At 45.6% G+C, this 23,941-nt stretch overlaps 1 protein-coding gene and 1 long non-coding RNA gene across 8 annotated transcripts in view; one reads left to right on the plus strand and one right to left on the minus strand.

Annotated features, from left to right (window-relative positions):
• Positions 1-23,941, plus strand: part of TEX11 (testis expressed 11) — a 211,306-nt gene that overhangs the window by 93,788 nt on the left and 93,577 nt on the right. For all 7 annotated transcript variants that reach the window (XM_075917646.1, XM_075917649.1, XM_075917648.1 and 4 more), the window contains 3 exons: positions 4,539-4,620; positions 12,451-12,529; positions 14,395-14,546. In XM_075917646.1, the coding sequence (XP_075773761.1) occupies positions 4,539-4,620; positions 12,451-12,529; positions 14,395-14,546 (313 nt within the window). The remainder of the gene's footprint in view (positions 1-4,538; positions 4,621-12,450; positions 12,530-14,394; positions 14,547-23,941) is intronic.
• LOC142825634 (uncharacterized) lies at positions 17,862-23,783 on the minus strand. The gene is made up of 3 exons (XR_012900008.1): positions 21,933-23,783; positions 20,667-20,864; positions 17,862-18,124 (listed from the first exon to the last, which is right to left on the minus strand). It is a non-coding gene; the product is annotated as an uncharacterized LOC142825634 (long non-coding RNA).

Raw genomic sequence — 23,941 nt, forward strand, 5'->3', positions numbered from 1 at the left:
AACTCAGACTCCTGAAAATCCTCCAGCCTCCATTGCATGCAAAGATCATGCTACTTATCAATGAGGCTGTCACGTTACTGGATTTTGAGGGGAGCAGCCAGATCACTGATGCACCCATAGGTGGGGGTATTGGCCCAAAAATGGTATAAAAGGGGGCCATGTGGGGTGTTGACTAGAAGCTTACAGTCTGCTAATTCTATGTACGCTAGTAATGTGATTGTATAATGTCTGTGTGTGTAGTTAGGAATCTGTAATCTGTGTAGATACTGAATATTTCTCTGCATGTGGTTGAGCAGTGGGCAGAGCCCGGCCTATGGACATGCTAATCAGTGAGGCCCTGTGGGACAATGGGACTCGATGGGCCAAGGACACACCTAAAGAATGAGTGGTGACTCATACCTAAGGGCTACCAGCAGGGAACACAGGAATAAGCCAGGTGACCTGCTGTAGCCAAGAAGAGACCAGGAAGGAGGGATAAATAGGCCATGTGGTGGACTCCATCTTGCTCTTCAGCTCAGCACTTCATCCCAGAGGCAGCAGTGCAGGGATCGAAGAGCCAGGAAGAACTGTGGACCCATCCTGATTCTAGGATGTGCAACAAGGACTCTTAAGCCAGCAGCTGTAATATCTCTGCTAGAGCCTGCATCGAGAACTGGGAGATTCGATGCATGTAATGTACTATTCCTTTAACAACCTTACTCTCATGCTTTTCTTCCTTGTGGTAATAAACCTTTAGTTGTTAGATGCTAAAGGATTGGCCCAGCGTGATTTGTGGGTAAGGTCCAGAGGACAAATTGACCAGGATCTGTGGCTGGTTTCTTGGAACCGGACAGAACTTGTTCGGGGTAGGTGGGATTGGGTTCTAAGACCCCCCCACCGGTGGATGAGGCCCGGGGCCATCTGGGGACGGATATTGCTGGGGTGTCGGAGGGATTTTGCTCGTGAGGCTTCAGGCAGGCAGCTGAAGCGCTCTGTGGGACTGGTTTGTGGCCTGTTTGGAGAGGTCACCAGTCTGGGGGCTGTAAGGAGCCCCAGATTTGAGCAATTCGCCCTGAGCGGACGCCTTCAGCTGTGCCCAGACATGGCCTGGTCGGTCACAGAGGCCATAATGGAGGCTTTGGAAGAGGTTTGGCAGACCCTTGCCTGCACTCCCCCAATCAACAAGAGGGCTGACAGGAAGTTCTTTGTCTCGGCCAGGGACATGGACTTCTTGTTCTTCTTTGAGTGATTGCTCATGTGCATTCCAATGAAGTGTGCGTGCGCCGCATGCATGGTTTCCAGAGAATTTTTTCCCCCAGCGGTACCCATCGGGCCGGCAAGTCGGCCCCCCTGGAGTGGCACTGCTATAGCGGAGCATAAGTACCCCTGCCGGTGCTTCCCCTCCTCAGTTCCTTCTTACTGCCCGTCATAGTTGTTGGAGCTTCTCTGTTCTTGTGACAGATCCCAGTGAGAGTTAATTGTTTACCTGTTGGCAGTTTTCTTTGTTCTTCCAGTTTTAGTTTGTCAATTAGTTAGCTAGTTTTTTGCAGTTTATTATCTCTCCCCTCTGGGGGAGGAGGATGCCAGGCCCTTACGGCTTTAAACCCTGTGCATCCTGCGTTAAGCCGATGCTGAGAGGAGACCCCCATGACTCTTGCCTAAAGTGTCTGGGAGCAGGAGCGGCCTGAGGGCGGCTGCGGGAGCTGCCGTGCTAGGCGGAAGGCGCGATCGGTGCCCCCACCTGCTCAGCCATCAATGGCCATGACATAATCTTGGGGTGCCCCGGCACCCCGTGACATCATCATCGGGCACCTGGACTGGCGGTGCCTCAGGCAACTACCTAGTCTGCCTAGGCTCATGGGCTGCCCCTATCTGGGAGAGTCTCATGTCACTGATTCCTGTAGGAGTTTTAAGCCTCGCACTAAGCTGGAGAGAGATTCCCACTTAAAACTACTACTTATGGAGTCTGCTTTCCAACTGGTGCCATCCCTTGTGTGTCCTTATTGGTGCTCCACTGCAGACACTGTCTCTCCTTGTTCAACACCGGTGGTCACCAACCAATAGATCAGGATCTACCGGTAGATCTTGGAGCCTCTGACAGGTGATCCTAACTGGTTTGGCCAAGAGGCTGTCAAGTGCCAACACTTCAGCTGCCCCTCCCCCTACAGCTGCACATCTCCTGTCCTTTGCCTTGGAGCTGTCCCCTTAGGAGACTCATGTAGAGTGAGCAAATTAGCCGCACTGATGTCAACACCTCCCTATACACTCTTTAATGCTGAATCAGTGATACTGAGGTCTCATCCAGCCTTTCTACCTAAAGTCTGCACAGATTTTCATATAAATGAACCAATCGTTTTGCCATGTTTCTATCCAAAACCTCATACCTCTCAGCGTGACGCTCTCCTGCACACGCTCGATGTTCGTAGAGCCTTGGCATTCTGTATAGATAGAACCCTCTCTCTCCATAAGACGGATCGCCTCTTCATTTCGACATCAGGGCCTGCTAGGAGCGAGCCCTTATCGGCCCAGCGTATTTCCAAACTGGTTGTCTCTTGTATTACGACTTGCTATGCTATCTGTAAGAAGCCACTCACGTCGCAGCCTAGTGCCCACTCAACAAGGGCAATTGCTGCATCTGCAGCTTTCGTGAAAGGAGTCCCTCTGCAGGACATCTGCCGGGTGGCGACTTGGTATTCTACTTCCACCTTTGCAAGGAATTATGCAATTGTTCAGCACTTCTCCTCTGACTCAGCGGTAGTCTTGGCAGTGCTGCCTGGCATTCAGAATCCCGATTCCGAAGCCCACGTCTAACTGAGATTACTGCTTCGGAGTCACCAGACGTGGAGCACCCACGGGGACTACCCGAAGAAGAAGAGGAAGTTACTCACTTTGTGCAGTAACGATGGTTCTTTGAGGTGTGTCCCCGTGGGTGCTCCACGCCCCGCCCCGCCCTCCTTCCTGCTTCGGAATCTTGTCTTTCCGTCTTTCAGATAGGCAGTGAGACGAACTGGCGGGCGCTGGACAGCGCGCGGCAGATGAAAGGCGCGAAATGGGCTCGCACGCACGCAGTCCAGCCACACACACACACAGCTCTGGCAAGCTCCGATTTGCAGCGCCGGGACCAGCCCGACAGCAGATGTGGAGCACCCACGGGGACACACCTCGAAGAACCATCGTTACTGCACGAAGTGAGTAACTTCCTCTTTCCCTTTACAGAAACAAATTATGTCCCAACAAATTGCTCAACAAATTATGTTCTTCTACGTGCCTAACAATTTTATTCTTAACTGTTGTTTCGACTAATTTGCCTGGTACTGATGTTAGATTTACCGATCTGTAATTGCCAGGATCACCTCTAGAGCCCTTTTTAAATATTGGTGTCACGTTAGCTATCTTCCAGTCAGTAGGTACAAAAGCTGATTTAGGGGATAGATTACAAACCACAGTTAACAGTTCTGCAATTTCCCATTTGAGTTCTTTTAGAACCCTTGGGTCAATGCCATCCAGTCCCGGTGATTTGTTCACGTTAAGTTTTTCTATTTGTTCCAAAACCTCCTCTAATGACACTTCAATCTGGGACAGCTCCTCAGATTCATCACCCACAAAGGACGGTGCAGGTTTGGGAATCTCTCCAACATCCTCAGCCGTGAAGACTGATGCAAAGAAATCATTTAGCTTCTCCTCAATGGCTTTATCGTCCTTGATTGCTCCTTTTGTATCTCAATTGTCTAGGGGACCCACTGGTTTATTAGCAGGCTTTCTGCTTCTAATGTACTTAAAAAACATTTTGCTATTGTTTTTTGAGTTTTTGGCTAGCTGTTCTTCAAAATCTTTTTTTGCTTTTCTTATTACAGTTTTACACTTAATTTGACAGTGTTTATGTTCCTTTCTATTTATTTCACTGGGATTGGACTTCCACTTCTTAAAAGATGCCTTTTTGTCCCTCACTGCTTCTTTTACATGGTGGTTAAGCCACAGTGACTCTTTTTTAGGTCTCTTGCTATGTTTTTTAATTTGGGGTATACATTTGAGTTGGGCCTCTATTATGGTGTCTTTAAAAAGTTTCCATGCAGCTTTCAGGGATTTGGCTCTCGTCACTGTGCCTTTTAATTTCTGTTTAACTAACCTCCTCATTTTTGGGTAATTTCCCTTTTTGAAATTAAATGCCAGAGTTCTTGATTGCTGAGGTGTTCTTCCCACCACAGGAATGTTAAATGTTATTATATTATGGTCACTATTCCCAAGCGGTCCTGTAACGGTTACCTCCTGGACCTGATCCTGCGCTCCACTCAGGACTAAACCGAGAATTGCGTCTCCCCTTGTGGAAACCCCCCATTATTATAGAGCTTGGGACATTTAAAACTAGATTGGAGAACACTGTGGAGAATATTTATATTGTGTATGTATGCGTGGGAAAGCCTGTTCTTGCTACGATTTCCTGACATTCCTTCATGTGTGTGAATGTGTTGGACTCTTGACAGGATTCAGCTAAAATTGTTCTCTGAGTTTCAAAAACCAATTTGGCTGTTTATGTATTGTCATTGCTTTTCAATATGCAGGAGAATATGCATCCAGCTGGTTTTTACTTGAAAATTAAAATCCTTCTGAAAAGTGAAGCTTCAGATGAAGACATCAAGACAGGTATCACACTTCTGTATGTGGCTCAGAATAATGTGATTACATTCCAGGTGCATAAAGTAAGACTGAATGGTTTGGGAGAGAATTGAAATCAGTCTTTCATCTACTGTGGAAGAAGGGGATTTACTTGCTAAATGTCACAGCCTGGTTTTGGGATATATGTAGTATGGAAATCTATCAAAATTATTGTAACAATCTTTGAGAATATAGCTGCTATTGAGTGCCTGGTGTGACTTTGAATAAAAGGGGGATAATATTTTGCTGCTGAGTGACAGTTATATGCATTTGCTGGGTTAGGACTTGTTAGTACTAAGGTAGTTAAAAGGCAGCTTTGTAAAAAAGTTAATAGTTTTAGACTGGCCTGTATTCACTTAATTCCTGTGCAGAAAGCAAGGAAGCTACTTCAAAGGAGTAATGGTGCAGTCTGGCTGAGTTTAAGAGTGGTCAGTATAATGATTGGCCATTCATTGATAATATAAAGCTTTTCTTTGAGTAGTTTCCCTATGGCTGCTCCACTATAGCTATCTCTGTGCCTTTGTGCTGCTGATTGGTGAATTTCAGTAACAGTATTTGTTGGCTCATACATGTGCTATCTCTCCTCATGTTGTGCCACGAGGCTAATCAGTGCATGTGGGCTAACGGTCCTCAGTTCTTACTCTATGGTTTCAGCTAGAGACAGAGCCATGAGCTGTACATTAACAGATCCATGTGCCATAAAAAAGGGCTTTATTTTTTAATTGTACCTGGGGGAGGAGGCGGAGAGAATCACAGAACACTAGAACTGGAAGGGACCTCGAGAGGTCATCGAGTCCAATCCCCGGCCCTCACTGCAGGACCCAGCACCCTCTACACCATCCCTGATCGATGTCTGTCTAACCTGCTCTTAAATATCTCCAGAGATGGAGATTCCACAACCCCCCTTAGCCAAGGGATCACCCCAGACAAGGGTATGCTTGGCTCTCTGGGCTTCAAAAGTGTCATGCGCGCAGCAAGGCTATCCGTGTCATGGACAAGCATTCTCAGTATATTTGCTGTTTTGGAGGGAGCCACATTTAACAAAAATATTCCCTCAACCAACAACTTTGACTAAGAGCTTGAAAAGACTGAGAGCTTCACCAGAAGATCATCTTTATGGAGGCAGATCTCCATCCACATCCACCAGTCAAATGTGAATCTTCCCCCCAGCCATAGGTGCTGACTCCATTGGTGCTCTGGGATTGGAACACCTATGGAAAAAAATTAATTGGTTCTTAATATTCACTGGCTGCAAGCCCCCCCCCCCCACCAAATGTGTCCCATCCGCCGGTGGCCCCACTGATTAATTTCTCTCCCACCCTCCCTGTGCCTTCTGCCCACCACAATCTGCTGTGCGGGAAGCTCTGGGAGAAAGGGCGAGAAGATAGAATGGGGTGTGCTTGAGGGAGAGAGGAGGCAGGTGTAATGGCGCGTTGGGGTTTTCCCGTCTCCTGCACCCCCGTAGTGGCACGCACAGACTCCACCAGCCAGTAGAATAGAGGGAGTTTATTGCTTCTCCAGGATACAACACAGCACAGATGTAATATGGTTACAGGGCAGGCCTAGGATGCCTCAGCCCCCCTTGAGATGGGGGAGCCTGGGCCCGTAAATCCCAGCCCGTTGCCTAGGCTGCTTCCTCCATGATCCTAGCCAGAAACCTAACTCCCTCACTTCCAGCCCTGCCCCCAGCCAGGGCTCCACTCCCCTTCTTCCCATTGTTCCGCTCCCTGGGAGATAACTGGTCAGACATGTTCGAAGCCCCCTTGCATAATGACTCATCCCCTGCCCTGCTGGGCCGTGCTGCAGACAGTAGCCAGTGGAGGTCACTCACAACCCAAGCCTAGCAACCAACAAAGTACCCACACTACGTCACAGCAGGGTCGGGATGGGAGGATGTTTATTGAGAGTGAGAACTTGGGGGAAGGTGTCGAGTGGAGGTGGAGCCTGGGGAAGAGCAGCCTTTGGGCCCAGAGGAAGCTGGTGCCTATGCCCCTGGCTTTTGACTTTGTGAAAGAACTGGGAACTCCTCTCAAAAGCTAAAGAAGAGAGTGGGAAGTCTCCTCAGCAAACCCAGAGATGAGTGAAAGTGATCACCATCTTGCTTGGTATCCTTAGCACTGCAGGCAGAAAGGTCGTCTGGCACACCCATACCTCATGGTGATTGTTGGCACCCAGTGGTGCTGACAGGCCCACAGATCCTTTGGGCATAGGCCTAGAATGTCCAGTACAGAGGGATAAGGGTATACACCCTAAAACATTCCCAGGATTTGAAGTGCTATCAATACCATCAGCAGCATCATCAAAGTTGACACCAGACAAATTGGTATGATGAGGGTTGGTATGGTGACGGTGCATCCGCTCTGGCATTGTCACCAGCACTGGGATACTAGGTGCTAACAGAATTCCAGCAGACTGGAAACCTGGGTATCGTGGAAGTTCTGAACTCGGTACTGAGATCATGGCACCAAACTAGAATGCCTCAAGAAGGATTTTCCCCCAGTCCTGCTTCATTCCTCCATAGTCATTGGTGGTCAAGGCAGTTAATCAAAGGGAGAAGCAACATCAAACTTAAACCACCCCTATGATAAAGAGTGGAAATGCCTAGTCTACTTTTGCAAGCAAGTCTATTCATCGATGACCCTTCAGTTTTGCATAGCAAACTAAAGGATGGATTTCCCTGGTCTGGCACCCTTGGGACCTGACCGGTCCCGAATGAGGGAATTTACTGGACCAGGTAAGGTCCAATGCTTCCTGCCCCAAGTCCCCTGCCCCTTCCCATGGCTGGCTTCACTTTTGGCACAAGCTGGCTCCCCTGCCTCTGGCTCAGTTGGTTTGCTGGCCCTGGCCTGGGTTGCTGGACATTGGCATCCTGCCTCATGGGGCTCCCAGTCACACCACTGGACCCATTTCCCACAGGGCTGTTCGCTGCACCGCTGGACCTTCCTGTTGTGGGGCTCTCCACCATGCTGCTGATCCACCTTGCTACAGGACTCTCCACCATGCGAACAGACCCCCCTTCCATGGGGCTCTCTGCCATGCTGCCCAATCCCCCTGCCACAGTGCTCCCTGCCATGTCACCCAGCTCCCAGTCGCACTGCAAGCAGCCCTACCCTGGGGCTCTCTACTAGACCACAGATGTTGCCAGATCAGAGAGTCCCAGTTTAGGGAGGTACAACCGGTACTCTGCATTACTGACCAAGCACACACACATTTTTTCTCAGATGCAATGTTTTATTGAATATGTCCCAGCTGACAGAGAACAATATAACACTGATGTAGCAGTAGGCTTCCTCACCCCCAGAACTGCCCAGCATGGTTCTCTGGATTTTGCTGACACAGTGGCTTACTTCATTGCCACAACTGTAGTCAAGCAGAGAACTTTAGCGATCCAACTTTCTGGCTTTCCTAGGAAGGTCTAGGCAACAGTAGAGAACTTACTTTTAGAGGGAGAGAAATTGTTTGCAGAGAGCATGGACATATTACACACTCCGAAATCCTCTCTTGTGATGTTAAAGATGCTTATTATTTGCAAACAAAAAGAAACAGATTAGGTTCTTCAGCCAATGATTGTGTCCTGCCCCATACACTCAGCCTCAATGAGATTATGATCAGTGCTGCAACCAGTGCCAGAATAGATGCCATCCGATGCAGAACCAGTCATCTGTTACCCAAAAATTCCCACTGGAAACCACTCAGGGTTACACTAGTGTTGATTGAGGAATGAACACTCCACTATATGAACTATATGGTTAAACTCTCACACACAAACACACACACTCCTTCATTCATTCACTCATTCACACACATTCATTCCTGCCCTCAGGCATATGGGTTGCAGAAGGAGCCAAGGCATGTGGATTCTGGTGATCATGGCTGGGGAGCTGGTCAGAAAAGAAAGAGAGCTTCTGGCTGCAGAAAGAGGAGCTTCTCAGAAAGAGAGCTTCTGCCATGTGCTCTCTCCTTTTATTGCCTCTGTACATCTTCTGTGACTCATCTACATTCGTTACCAGGGAGCATGCTCAGACTTCCCTTGATCCAGCAGAGCAGCAGTGTCTCCTTGATTGGTCTGATTACTCATCACCTGGCTCCATGTGCTCAGACTTGTAGTTTCTAATCCCAAATACGCAATAGTCTACACACACACACACACACACATACACACACACTGTCATATCTCAGGGGAGAATGCAGTTTAGAGCAAGTTACAAGCAGAGTGGATGAAAGTTACCAAGTTGCAAGGTTTAACAAAGATTATAACTAGTTGCAGAGTTTAAAAAGCAATGCAGCTGAAACAATTACAAAGCTTCAGATAATCATTTACAAATAATAATTAATGAAGTGATTTAGAAGACAACTGCCCCCCTCCCCACAGCAACGCAGTCAGCAGGAGGTTTTTGTCAGTCTCTAAGTCATGTGTTGGCAGGACCTTACAGTTTCGTGTATATCCAGAAAATCCATGTGTAAAATTAAGTAATAGCTCGGGTGGAGGCTTTATGCAACATCATCTACATCTCAGTCATCCATTTCTAGACAAATGTTTAGATGTGTTGACTGAGGACACCAAACTATTGAAGGGTACTCAGTAATTTCACATCCAACCATAATAAAGTTCCAGAAAGGAATAACAAACCTCTTCCTTCAAACTGGACTTCCCTCCCCATCTTGGGACCTAAATCTAGTATTAAAAAGACTGACTCTTTTGAACCCAAGGTAAACTGTTTGCTAACTGATCTGATGATGAAAACATCTTTCTAGTGACAATTACTATGGCTAGAGAGATGGCAGCTTTAATGGCACATCTGCCGTACCCAGTAATCTTCCCTGCAAGGTCATGCTTAGGCCACATCCAAGGTTCTTCCCTAAAGTGACCTCCTCATTCCACATGAACTAGTACATTCACCTACCCTCCTTCTACCTTAAGCCTTACCGGGAAAATAGGAGTGCCATACTGCACACCTTGGACATTAGAAGAGTCCTTGCATTCTACCTTGAAAGGACAAAAGCTGTCAGGTAATCCCCTAGATTGTTTCTCTTTATGTTGGAAAGGTCAAAGGACTTAAGTGGGTCTTGAATTGTGTTAGACAGTGATACCAGGTTTATAACATTACTCTTCTGGACTTGATCCATGCAATTGGTTTCTTCATCTGTTGCTTTCTTAAAGAGTGTCCACATCTTGAAGTTCTGCAGTGTGGTGATTTGGGCTTCAGTCCATACCTTCACACAATGTTATGAGATCAGTGAGGATTTTGCCTGTGATACTGTTTTTGGCTCCTCAATACTTGAATATGTGACCAGTCCAGCCCAAAGTCCTACAGGTGATATTGCTCAGGTGTCACAGTGGAGCACCCATAGGGACACTACTCGAAGAAGTTATTCACCCTGTTCAGTAATGATGGTTCTTCAAGATGTATCTCCCTATGTGCTTCATTATCTGACCTCCCCCCCATCAACTTTGGAGTTCTCGATATGACTGCAGTAGAGAAAGAAATGAGGATGGTTAACCCACACCCACTGACTAACCTTATAGTGTAGCACAATGGTCTCCAATCTTTTTAAGCATGAGATCACTTTTTGAATTTAAGTGAAATCCAAGATCTACTTCAAAGCCAAATAACCTTGCCACACAAATAACCACGGCCACTGCTTACCTCAGGTGGCTCCTGGATGGTGGTGTAGCGGGGCTAAGGCAGGCTTACCCCTGTCCTGGCCCTGGTCCACTCCCAAAAGCAGCCAGCAAACTCCCTCCCAAGTCCTGTTGTGCCCTCCTCTGCTTTGTGGAGATAGGATACAAATTGGGAGAGGATGCATCTTGACATGAGCACTCTCCTCTCCCTCCCCTGCACAGCAAGCAGGAGTCTCCTAAGGGGACAGCTCCAAGGCAAAGGACAGGAGATGTGCAGCTGTAGGGGGAGGGGCAGCTGAAGTGTTGGCACTTGACAGCCTCTTGGCCAAACCAGTTAGGATCACCTGTCAGAGGCTCCAAGATCTACCGGTAGATCCCGATCTATTGGTTGGTGACCACCGGTGTTGAACAAGGAGAGACAGTGTCTGCAGTGGAGCACCAATAAGGACACACACATTGAAGAACTATTGTTACCACATAGGGTGAGTAATTTCTTTGTAAACACAGATCTGTGTTTTATGTAGGCTTTATACTTTATTTTTATTTGCTCCTCAGACTTGTCAGTACAGTATAAGACAACTGGTTTCTTTGTTGATATCATAGCAGAAGGGATCTTCAGAAGGGATTTGAATTCAAATAATTTCATAGCTCAGGAAGAATTTATGTTAAAAAAATCTCAGAGGAGTAGCCATGATAATCTGTAACTTTAAAAACAATGAGTAGTCCTGTGGCACCTTAGAGGCTAACAAAAATATAGAGAATCATGAGCTTTTGTGATTAAAATCCACTTTATCAGATGAATTGGAGTGGAAATAACAGAAAACGGTATACTACAATTAGGAGCAGTTGGCAGGGAGCTGGCCCAGGCAGATTAGTGACAGCTGACTCCACTTCTGACCTGCTGGAGTCTTTAAAAGCCTCCCTGGTTAGAAGGTGTGTGAGACAGACAGACAGACACAGCTGGAGATCTTTAAAAGTTTCCTTGGATAGAAGGTGTGTGAGAGAGTGAGTATGTACACACAGACACACACACACACTCACACTCTCTCTCTCTCTCTCTCTCTCTCTCGATACACACATACAGAGCTAGAGAAGGCAGTGGAGGGAGTCCCAGAAGGAGTGGCTGGGCTCCCTACCCCAGAAACCAGCTGAAAGCTCAATCCCTGGCAAAGGGGGAAAGACTACCATCCCAAATGCTGGCCAGGGAGAGAGGGGTTGGTAAGGGGGGTCATGAAGTGGGCTGGGCGTATTCCATTCATAGATTTTGATGTGAAAATGTACATGTTAGAGACAGGAGAAATTGACTGCTACCACTGCCTCTGGCTATTGAAGAATTTCAGTCCAGTCTCCAGTGACAGGCGACCCAAACCCACCATCATGCTAACTTGCTCTTTTGTTGCAAATTTAACTGAGAGTTCATAGAGACTAAACTCCCCATCATGATTGAAGTGGTCCCTCCAGAGTAGGGTGGAGTCACATTGTGAGGGGGAGAGCATGAGGAGGAAGCTTGCATTGTTCTCCTTTCTGTATGTGTTCTTACGAGAGACAGAGGACTCGATCCTCCAAAGCTGTCAGCTTGTCATTTTCCTACCCTCCAGTTCACTTTGAAAACATGAAAAGAAAATGAAAATATGAAGAACTGGTTCCTAGTTTTAGAATTATGTTTTTTTTTCGTAAGTAGACAAAGGATTTGAGAGTGTGATTGTGAAAGAATGTGCTTTATGGGACAGTCTGGGAAAGCCTGAAGTGTAATCAGAGAGGTCCTACCCAGGACTAAGGCTGGGCTGTTTAAACAGGAATAGGAAGTTCATCAGGGAAAAAGGGAATAGGAGTTAGGCAGGCTTCTGTGGCTGTTTTTTTCCTCTGAGGCTCCAGGAGACTGGTCAAGATAGACTCAGAAACTTTGTGTTGAGAGTCCCTAGGTGAGGACTTTATGAATTGTTTATTGGAATTGCTCATCTCCTGAAACCTTATGGAAAGGGGACATGCTATTTTATTCATGTGTGTTGGCTTCTCCTTGCCCTGGGATATTAAAACAAACCCAATGCTGCCCCAATAGGGGGAAATTAAAATGGAACTCACCCACACCACCACACCAGGCTGAAAGGGACCACATAGAGACCTGCCACACTTTTACAGCAAGCAGATAATTTTCCTCAGTGACTCAGTAATCTGTATTGTTTCCTTCTCTCTAGCTATTGCTGAACTTCTGCATCATGAGGTGTCACTAGATTTCTGTTTGAACACTGCTAAGCTGCTTCTGGAATATGAGAGGTACAGAACTTCAGCACCCCCTACTTGAGGGAAAACTTACATTGTTTGGTCTTCCCAGTATTCTTACAAAGGAGAGTTAAGTTGTAGAAATAGTGTGTCATGGGAATAATATAATGTGAGTTATGATGGAAGAGAGAATTGCTACACCTTATCCTACATTGGCATATATAGATTGTTCCTGTGTAGCCCTAATTTGTGTCTTGACTTAGCAGACCTGAATTGGGGAGCTGTTTCCTCCACTTTGTCCAAGCATAACTCAGGAAGAAAGTTAAATCAGGGCTGTTGTATTTATAGCTATAACCTTCTATCTGGTTAGAGGTGAAAGTAAGCAGGTATTTTGCCCTAGTGCACAGCTCTGGCAAGAGCTGGCTGAGCTGTGGCAAAAGACAACAGAGATCTATTTAAAGAACTGGCAGGGACCTGGATTGCCAAAGGACAGTACCTGTAAGAAATTTCAAGTTACTTTCACCACTGGATGCTGCAGTTCAAGGTCTATTTCAAGTTTCCATTACAAATTCCTGTTGTTGGGTCAGCTGAGTTCAGATATTTTGGCAGCACTACCATGCACTGAAGTGAGAGACCTGGGTAGAGCTCTGCATGGATGCAAAATTTGTATCAGCAGGAATGAGCTGCAGATATCCACATTGATATCCGCAAATGTCGATATAAAGAGGATATCCTCAAATTTTCAGGGTTCCAGTTACAAAATTTGTATCTGCATCTGCATCCATGTCCACAAAAATGATCCATGTTTGCAGATGCAGATACCTGTGGATAGAAAGTGGATAGCTACAGATTTGCAGGGATCTAGACATGGATTCAGAGTAACTTGTACCAACTGTTTCTCTGGCATGTGAGTTCAGGCACTGATGTGATATGGTAAAGGTTCTGAGGAAGGAGATTATACTTTCTTGGGTCCCAGTTATGAAGTTGTGTTGACATTTATTTTGCCCATCTTTCAATAGTTAGATTAGAGAATGACAGAAAAGGACCACGGGGAGATTTCTGGCAGCTAGCAGGAAAGCTAAGATGGACCAACAAAAGATATTTTGAGGGAGTCTCTTTAAGGATTTTCCTACGTACTCCATGGGCACAGTGACCACAGATACAGGTCTCTTGAGGGTGTTGCAAAGGGTTTTCTTCTGTGGGGTTTAAACATGTTACCCCTTAGTCCTTCTATGACCTGCCAACAGAGGACTGAGTATATTGCCAAATTCTTATCCCCTAGATGATAGTACATTTCCGTGACTGTTAATCAGGGACTTAAGCTCTTGAAATACTATTCTTAGTGTCTGCAGTTCTGGAAACAAACATTAAAAAGTTAGTTTATAAACAATATGGGTGTGAGCAAGGAAGTTCCATTTCCCCACTGCCATCCGCTGTTTCTCCCTCTGTGTTTTTGTTGGATCTAGATCTGGGAATCATACAGGCTATCGAGGATGGAATTTTAGCCTTAAAGGTGTATTTATTTCCCTTTGATACTACTAATCAGACTTTAAATGTTTTTAATTGTAGATATTTATGGACTTACAGGTTACAGGGCTGTCCTAGAGTCAAATGAGCAATTATTGGTTAGGGAACTAGTTCTCAGACTAATCTGTGGACCGCAAGGGATCCACAGAGCCGTTGAAAGTCAAGAATTAGGAGTATAGCTACAGCTCATAGAAGAGATGGAGCATCTTTCTGCTATGAACTGGTTCCTCAGAATGAAAAAGATGGCTTAAACCACTAGATTATTTTTGTGTGTGTGTGACAAGCAATCTAAATGCAAAACAGATTTTATGGGATGGATATATTGGATCCCAGAATGGGAAGTCAACAGCCCCTTCTATACAACTCCCTTAAAAATGCATCTCTGTGAATAGGGAATTGGTTGGTTTTGATTTTCTGAAGTTCATCTCAGAGCGGTTTGAGTCCTCACCTGACCTTGGAAAAATCGTCCTGCTCCACATCAAGTTTCTGTTACAGAGGCTGAAGGAGCCTCTTGCAAAGCAAAAAATAGAAGGCATAATTGCAGGTCAGTGTCCCGCTTCTGTTGCTGTTTGTTGATGACAAGGCTTAATTGACTTAAGCAATTGATTTACCTCTTTTCTTTCCTTAACGTGACTCTTTTTTTTCTTCTTAATCTGACTTGCAAGTTGCCATTCTGAGGCAAAAAATCTTTAAAACCAGACTGCAATGTAAAACTGCTGAAAATCAAGTGCAAATTTGGTACAGTCAGAATGGGTCTGAATAGAGTCAGGGAATGGCTGTCTCATTACAATAAGTGATTTTCCATTCAGGTACTTTCACCTTCACATCACTGCTAGAGGTGAGCTACATCCACCCTGTTTTAATTGTAACTGATATTACATTCCCTTCTCTGTATTCTTGCCTTTCTTTCACTTCAAGCATCCAAGAAAGTGAATTTTATCTCATGAAAGCTTAAGCCCTAATAAATGTGTTAGTTTTTGAGGTGCCATTGTTTCTTGTTGTTTTTGCTGTAACAGACTAACACATAACACAGCCGCTTCTCTGAAAAGTGTAATATAGGTTAGCATTTCATTACATATCTACATTCCTACCATTTACAAAATTCACTATGATGATATTTTTGATGTTAAGCATAGTCATTTGGCTGTCAATTAGGGGCAATGACTGGCTGTGATTGGTTTGGAATCCTCAAATCATCTTGTTCTTCATCTGTCATCTGTAGAGATTGCTTTGTTGGTTTTTCTTTTTGAGGAACAAACTATAGCTGTCAGTGATTTTTGTTGATCACTATAGTCTTGGGCTACGTCTAGACTGGCATGATTTTCCGGAAATGCTTTTAACGGAAAAGTTTTCCGTTAAAAGCATTTTCAGAACAGAGCGTCTAGATTGGCATGGACGCTTTTCCGCAAAAGCACTTTTTGCGGAAAAGCGTCCATGCCAATCTAGACGCGCTTTTCTGCAAAAAAGCCCCGATCGCCATTTTCGCGATCGGGGCTTTTTTACGCAAAACAAATCTCAGCTGTCTACACTGGCCCTTTTGCGCAAAAGTTTTGCACAAAAGGACTTTTGCCCGAATGGGAGCAGCATAGTATTTCCGCAAGAACACTGACAATCTTACATGAGATCGTCAGTACTTTTGTGGAAATTCAAGCGGCCAGTGTAGACAGCTGGCAAGTTTTTTCGGAAAAGCAGCTGATTTTCTGGAAAAACTGGCCAGTCTAGACACAGCCTTGAAGTTGAATTTTTTTTCTTTGCAACTGCTAGAATTGTCTATCCTTTTTCTTTGTCCAGTTTGACATTAATGTGGTCACCATCTTCCAGACCAAGCAGTTCTTTTTCGAGGCGTGTCCCCATGGGTTCTCCACCTTGAGGAGCGCCAGCGCCACTGTTCCTCTAATCAGAGATTATCACAGCTGTGACCCGGTTGGCTGTGCATGCAGAACACTGGCACGAGACCTTTGAAACGGCTATCCTATGCGCACGGCAAACCACCGCCTCAGTTCCTCTCTGACCGCTGCTGGCTTTGGTCACAGCAGAGCAATTGCCCTCCTTTTACCTTGTTATTAGTTCTTAGATAAAGTTGATAGTTATTAGCATAGTTGAGTTCATTATACCACATATAGTCAGTCACGGTCCCATTGCTCACAAGAGACTGTTTTACTGGGACATACCTGGCTCACCAGGATTTAAAATGTGTAAGAGCTGCAGGCTGTCCATTTCTATATTGGACAGACACTTGGAGCGTGTTCAGTGTTTGGGTGAGGAGCACTACATGAAACATTGCCCTCTCTGTATGAAGTTAACAATTAGAACAAGAAAAGCAAGGAAACTCCAGCTAAAAATGCTTAGCATGGAGAAAACCTCATGGTCTGCCTCAGCAGGCCACACCACTCAGGCATGCATCTCCTGGGGTGGCATCTGAGAGACTGGCTCCCACCAGGTCGAACCCCCGGGGACCAGGAAAGGGCTCAAATGCCAAAAAAGAGATCCTAGTCTTCCTTGGAGTCTGTATCCCCAGTGAGGAAATGCTCTCAGAATATAAAGTCTGTCTCCATGGTGATTCCACCTACGGCACTGGAGAAACAGTCAACAGATAGGGCCTGCACTGAGAAAAGCTGCAACCCCAGGGAGAAGGTCCGTCCTTCATCCTTTAAGCTGAGCGCAGAGCCGAAACACAACAGCTCCACTCTGGACCTGGTGAAAGCACTGGCAGCGCAAAAAGTGGCAGCGGCAAGACCGCAATTAGTGCTGGCTCCGAGTGCTCCATTACAAGATCCTGCAGTGTCGGCACCAATGAAACACACAGACGCTCTTAACAAGCAGCCAGCACTGGTTCCAGCCTTAATGCTGGGTCTGACACTACTAGTGCCTCCGGTGCCCATTCTTCTCCCCCCTACCTCCATTGCCTCAGTTTATCACCACAATAAAGTTGACAGTGTCCTTACCGGGGACACTGCTCTTTGGGACAGATGGCACCCCAAATACCTCCAGGTTCAGTTTTTTTTCAGAACCAGTGTCGGCACCGCCTTTAATTAGTGATGATGAGGATGAAGCACCTAAACAGATGCATACTCCCAGAAGTTTGTCGTCCAAGCCAATGCAGCAAGTGCAGCTGTGGCAACAAACACAGTGGCTTCTGCCAGTCATACTAACCGTCTGTCCATATTGGGACCAGTGGATGGCATACAGAGTTGGGCAACCTCAGCAGCTGCAGTTACCACAGATGCCCAAGCCTTAACCGCCCCCCCCCCAATACGCCCGACTGTTCCTGCTTTTCAGAGGATGAAGAGCAAGTTGACATCACGGGCAGAATGAACAATAGACTCACCCCCACCTACACATCTTTAATCCTCGTCACCCGATGACACAATCATTCCCCCGCCACCCAATGCGGGGGATAATTTTAAATCCTTCCAGGAATTGTTTAAATGGGTAGCAGACATGCTGGAAATATCACTGTTAGCTATGCCTGAGACCCAGCACAAACTGATGAATATCCCGCATGCTTCACTACATTCCAAGCTGACAATTCCCATGCATGAAGTACTCATAGACCCTGCCAAAGCCATATGGCAGACACCAGCAACAACCCCACCAACTTGCAAAAGATCTGACTGCAAGTATTATGTGGCCCTGAAAGGTGTGGCCTTATTCTCGTGCCCCACGCTGAACTCTCTAGTGGTCAACGCTGTCAACCAGAGAGGCAAGCAGCAAGTCATGTGCACAGTCTCCTATGCCAAGGACTGGAAATGCCTGAACCTAATGTGCGAGAAGGCTTCCTCATCAGCCAGCCTTCAGCTCCGAATTGCAAACACGTGGCCCTCCTCACAAAGTGCATACACCACATATTCGATCAACTTAAAAATTTTATTAAAAATCTTCCTGATAATAAAAAAGAGCAATTCAAAGCGAACATCGGTGAAGGAGCATTGATCTCCAGAATAGTCTTACAGGCTCCCTTAGATTCAACAGATGCTGCCTCAAGGTCCTTAGCATCAGCAATTGTCATGAGGTGTGCTTCGTGGCTCCAGCTTTCCGGCTTCCCAAGGGAGGTCCTAGTCCATGGTTGAAGATCTACCATTCGAGGGCACGAAACTTTTTGCCAGATCCACCAGCGCCCCACTACATACAATGAAGGACTCATGAGCCACATTGAAGACCCTAGGCAAGATCTTTCACGCAGATATAAACCAATCCCGTTTCACCAACAGCCAAGACACTACTGTTAGAGAAGAAACAGGCGACCCAGGAGCAGATGGGGTAAACAGAACTGCTTTATTGCCCACTCACATTTACCTTAGACATTCAACATAATGTCCGAGTGGCAACAACCTGGTACCAATCAACCCTTTTATCTGTTTTAGTATGTTAATTCACACGTCTATCACTACTTTTCCTAAAACCTTATTTAGTAGTTTTAACTCCTACACAATGACTATTAATAAGTAGGTGATGAATACAATTCTACCCGCTCCTGTTTGTTGTTTACTGGTTTTTAGTTGAATCAGCATTACCTACTGTCTTAATCAGCAGTTTATAGGGAGGGGGAAAGCACTTCAACCTTGAAAATGTTTTTACAGACAAGTGCAAAGACAAAACAAGACACTGATCAGTGCTACCATCTTCCAAGGCTGCTAGGACAAAAAGGAAAAACATGTTTAAAGGGCAATGGCAATGCCTCTTCTGGCTAGACCCATTAGCTACTGATGTATAGTCATCCCAAACACCTATTAATTTTACATATCCCAACAACTGCGACAACAGGTGCCGACCAAGACAGAACAGGAGCAGACAGGTCTCCAGTCAGGCAACTGTGCAACAACCCTCAACATCTCGTAAGGCGTTTTGAAGGTCTGGTCAAGGGTTAGACAGCACCGAAATTTCCAAGGCAGTAATCCAAACCTTGTACAGCATTTGGCAGTAGACGTAGCTGCATTTTATCCAGTATGGCGGACCATCACCACAGACAAGTGTGTGTTGGATATCATCAAAATGGGTTACTGCATCCCATTCACTACCATCCCCCACCCTCAATTCCCCTCCCCATCCCATTTCAGGAACCCTTTCATGAGCACGTGCTCATATAAGAAGCACAGCAGCTCTTAAAATTAGGGGCTATAGAAGAGGTTCCACCAGAACATGAGGAGAAGGGATTCTACTTCCACTACTTCCTCATCACCAAGAAGTCAGGGGGTTGGAGACCGATTTTAGATCTCCGAAAACTTAATGGCTTTGTTCATTATCAATGGTTCAAGATGGTAACCCTAGCCACCATCATTCCTGCCTTGGAAAAGGGAGCTTGACTGTCCACCCTTGACCTTCAGGATGCATATTTTCATATCTCAATACATCCAGTCTACAGATGGTTCTTACGTTTTATAAGGGACCTCGTGTCCAATACACAGTGTTGTCTTTTGGGCTCTCAGCAGCCCCAAGGGTATTCTTGAAGGTACTGGCGGTGGTGGCAGTCCACCTAAGAAAAGGGGGCATCACCATATTCCCATATTCCCTTGATAATTGCCTGCTAAAAGGCCCCACAGTGCACGACACACAGCAGGTAGCAGCAGCCACTAGAACATTGTTCGACATTCTGAACCTACAAATAAATCTGGCAGAGTGTGTGCTTACTTCCACTCGGACTATAGAATACATAAGAGTGCACTTGGACTGCAGGTAAGCGATAGCTTCACTATCAGAGCACAGGCTCTCAGCTGTCAAGGATCTGGTATCCCTGGAACAAGCCAGTGCATCTATAACGGCATGTGTCTGCCTACAACTACTGGGACACATGGCAGCAGCCACGTTTATGGTACTATACAACCGGCTGCACATGAGACCATTGCAGGCCTGGCTAAGCACAGTGTATAGACCACACACACACACACACACACACACACACACACACACACACACACACACACCATATCAACAAATGTCTTACCATGCCAAGCAGAATAAAGTCCACACTCATGTGGTAGACACTACACCAGAATGTGTGCAGAGGGGTCCCCTTCCAGCAACCATCTGCAACACTAGAAGTTATGACAGATGCCTCGCTAATGGGCTGGGGAGCCCATTGGGCAAACACATTGTCCAAGACCAATGGGACAAGCAGGTGACAAACATCCACATAAATCTACTCAAACTCAGGGTAGTGTGTAATGCTTGTGTTCATTTTCTGCCCCTGATTTGGAACAAAACAGTCCAGATACTAATGGACAATGTCACAACAGTGTATTCTATCAATCGGCAAGGGGGAGCTCAATATTACCAGTTATATTGGGAAGTGGTTAAACTGTGGGAGTGGTGCATCCCGAGAAACGTAACACTTATAGCAACCTACCTCCCAGGCAAGGACAACATCCTGGAAGATAGTCTCAGCAGAAACTTCCCACACAAACTCGAGTGGGAGCTCAACCCCACAGTTCTGAACCATCTATTTAAAAAATGGGGATTTCTGCTGATAGACCTCCTTGCCACCCACAAGAACAAGAAGTGCCTGTATTACTGTTCGAGAGCGAGCATAGGTTCCCAATCCTTGGGGGACACGTTCAGCATAAAATGGGCAGCAGCCCTCCTGTATGCATTCCCACCTTTCCCTCTGATCCAATGCCAAGTAATACTCATAGCCCAGAGTTGGACCAGACAAACCTGATATCTTTACCTGCTGCAGAGGAGTGTACGTCCACCATCCTGCCTCCCTCCAGTCCGATCTCTGCTCATATAGCAGAATGGGCAGATGTACCATACAGATGTCCACACACTCTATCTTAATGCCTGGATGGTAACTGGTTGATTCCTGCAGAAGTGGAGTATCCCGAGGAAGTGCAGCAAATCTTTGTGAACTGCTGCACACCTGCAACTAGAAAAACATTTAAACAAAAATGACGTTGCTTCACGGTCTGGTATTCCAAACAGAAGTGTACTCCTATAGAGATGGGAGTTTCACAGATATTTACCTGCCTGTTAGAACTACACAAAACAGGTCTGTCACTAAGTTCATTTAAAGTACATCTTGCTGCCATAGCAGCACTACATCCACCAATACAAGGTTATTCTGTCTTCACTCACCTGTCCATCAAGAGATTCCTCCGGGGCTTACACAGTATGTTTTCACCAATGAAGAGACCCACTTCCAGCATAGGACCTTGACCTCATCCCCAGAGCACTCATAGACAAGCCCTTTGAACCATTAGCCACCTGTTCCCTTCTACACCTATCATTGAAGGTCACCTTTTTAGTTGCAATTATCTCTGCAAGAAGAGGGGGTGAGCTAGGCACACTAATGGCAGATCCTGTGTACACAGTATTTCATAAGGACAGAGTGGCCCTCCATACTCACCCCAATTTTCTTCCAAAAGTACTTACCTCATTCCACTGTAATGAACCCATATACTTACCCATCGTCTTCCCTAAACCTCACAAGGACCACAGAGGAAGAGCGCTACACACCCTCAATGTCCGCATGGTAGTTGCCTTCTACTTACAACATACAGAACCCTTTCGCAAATCTCCATGACTCTGTCATTTACAGAGAGATCAAAAGGGTTACCCATATCCAAACAAAGACTGTCCAAATGGATATCGGGCTACATACATCTAGCTTTCGACATATTCCAAAAGGAGCCCCCAGAGACCATATGTGCTCACTCCACAAGAGCAATGCCAGCATCAACAGAATTCCTCAGGAGCGTACTAACAGAAGAAATTTGCAAAAATGCCCTGTGGGATTCAGCACCCATCCTTCACATAGCATTATGACATCCAGTTGTCTGCGGACACTAATATGCATTTTGGCTGAGCGATATTGGTAGTTACCAAGTAAAATTCACCCAAGTGCCCACCACCAAGCACGAATACTGCTTCATAGTCACTTCAAGGTGGAGCACCCATGGGAACACTTCTTAAACAGAAAGGGAAGGTTACCTACCTAGTGCAGTAACTGGAGTGCAAGATGATTGTCCCCGTGGGTGCTCCACCTCCCACCCTCCTCCCCTCTGCTTTGGATCTGGCTACATCTGGGTCAGCGAGAGAACCAAAGAGGCAGTTGGCTGTGCACGCGGGATAGTGATTCCAAAGGTTGCCAACCAGTTCGTGCACAACTGACCAAGAACACCGCTGTCATAAATCTCCGATTAGAGGTGCAGCAGCGCTGGCACACTTCAAGGTGGAGCAAAATTCTGTCTTTCCAGATCAGAAAGCTTGGTAGTTTGAATACTCTTTCATAATCCACATTTCTCTAAGATACGAGGTATACATCAAGCCTACCCAAAACCTTCCCATAGTTACTGTCTTCAGTAAAGTCAATGGATTTAAAATTTCTATATGGAATTCTGTAGTAATTAAAGCAAAATGCAGGACAATGTAGCACTTTAAAGACTAACAAGATGGTTTATTAGATGATGAGCTTTCGTGGGCCAGACCCACTTCCTCAGTTCAAAAAAAAAAAAAAAAAATTAAAAGTCTTGCAAAATAGTGTTTCCAGTCTGTCCATTGTGATGGTTCATCAGAGCTGAAGTTGTCTGGAGCATTGAAAAGTAGCAAGTTGATGAGATCCTGCAGTCTTTCATGGCATTAGTACAGTTGTCAGTAACCTAAAGCCAGGACTACACTACACCTGAAACGTAGATGGAGTTGACATACCTTAAGTTGAGCTCTGGCACCGTCCTCACAGTGGGAGGTTGACGGGAGAAATGCTCCTTTCGACTTCCCTTACTCCTCATAATGAGTAGGAGTTCTGGCATTGACAGGGGCGTGCTCTCAGTGTTTGATTTAGTGGGTCTTTACTAGACCTTCTTAATCTAAATCAAACACCAGAATGTTGACCACCGCAGTGTCAATCTTCTCTGAAGTCTAGAAAGGATCTTAGTTGCAGTTACTTTTGAACTTGTCATGTATTTCTGGTACATGGTAGGTTTTAAGGTTGCTGTTAGCAGGTCAGGGTTGTGTACCAGATATAGAATGACTACAGTGCTTCCTGCGCAGAAAAAGAGAGAAAGCAAGCAAGCAGAGATATGTTAACTGCAAGATTCTGTAATGTTCTGCCAGGTGTTGCTAGGGTTAGCGTAAATAAGTTATGTTACAGCATCACCTAGTGGTAGAACTGTATAATAACGAAATAGTCCTGTGGTACCTTTGAGACTAATAAAAATATATATAGCATCATGAGCTTTCATGGGCAAAATCCACTTCTTCAGATGAGCTGGAAGCAGTTTAATATCCCATTGCAGGCCATCCTCACTATATGTTCAAGATACGTTTGAAAAAACTTTGACTTATAGCAAAACAACTTAAAGCAGGGAATTTTTTTCCTGCAGCTGACTTCCATTTGCACGATTTTTTTTTTATGCACAACTTAAGAGTGGGGAATAGGAGGACTCATAACACATCAGTTCCTACAAGCGTCAATTACTTTAGGGCAGAATGGATGTGAACCAGGGCGACTTATAGCGGGGACGACCTGTACACTCTAACTCTTGAATTCTTTAAAGATTGATATAATCATCTAGCCTTAGGGCTGGTTAGCCTTCAGGCCCTGCCCTTTGGACTAGCCTGTGATTGGCTGTGGCATGGCTATGCTGGAATGGAAGTGACACAATCTAGCCCTGTGTACTTCCACCTCTCACTGTTAAAATGCATTGGGTGCTAATTCTTTTCTAGTGACTTAAAAAAGTGGCCCGATTTTTCAAATATTTTTAGCATCTGTAGCTCCCATTGACTTCAGTGGTTTCTCAGCATTGCTGAAAATTAGGCCACTTGCTATTTAGATGCCTATATATGGATTAAGGATACTAACTTGAGGCACTCACCTATCTACCTATCTACCAGGAGTCTGTTTAAATTATAAAACATACAGAAAATATACATACAAAATATATAATATACATAAGAACATCAGAATGGCCATACCGGGTCAGACCAAAGGTCCATCCAGCCCAG

The sequence above is a fragment of the Pelodiscus sinensis genome, unplaced genomic scaffold (assembly GCF_049634645.1).
Source record: "Pelodiscus sinensis isolate JC-2024 unplaced genomic scaffold, ASM4963464v1 ctg71, whole genome shotgun sequence".
In the NCBI taxonomy this organism is placed as follows: domain Eukaryota; kingdom Metazoa; phylum Chordata; order Testudines; family Trionychidae; genus Pelodiscus; species Pelodiscus sinensis.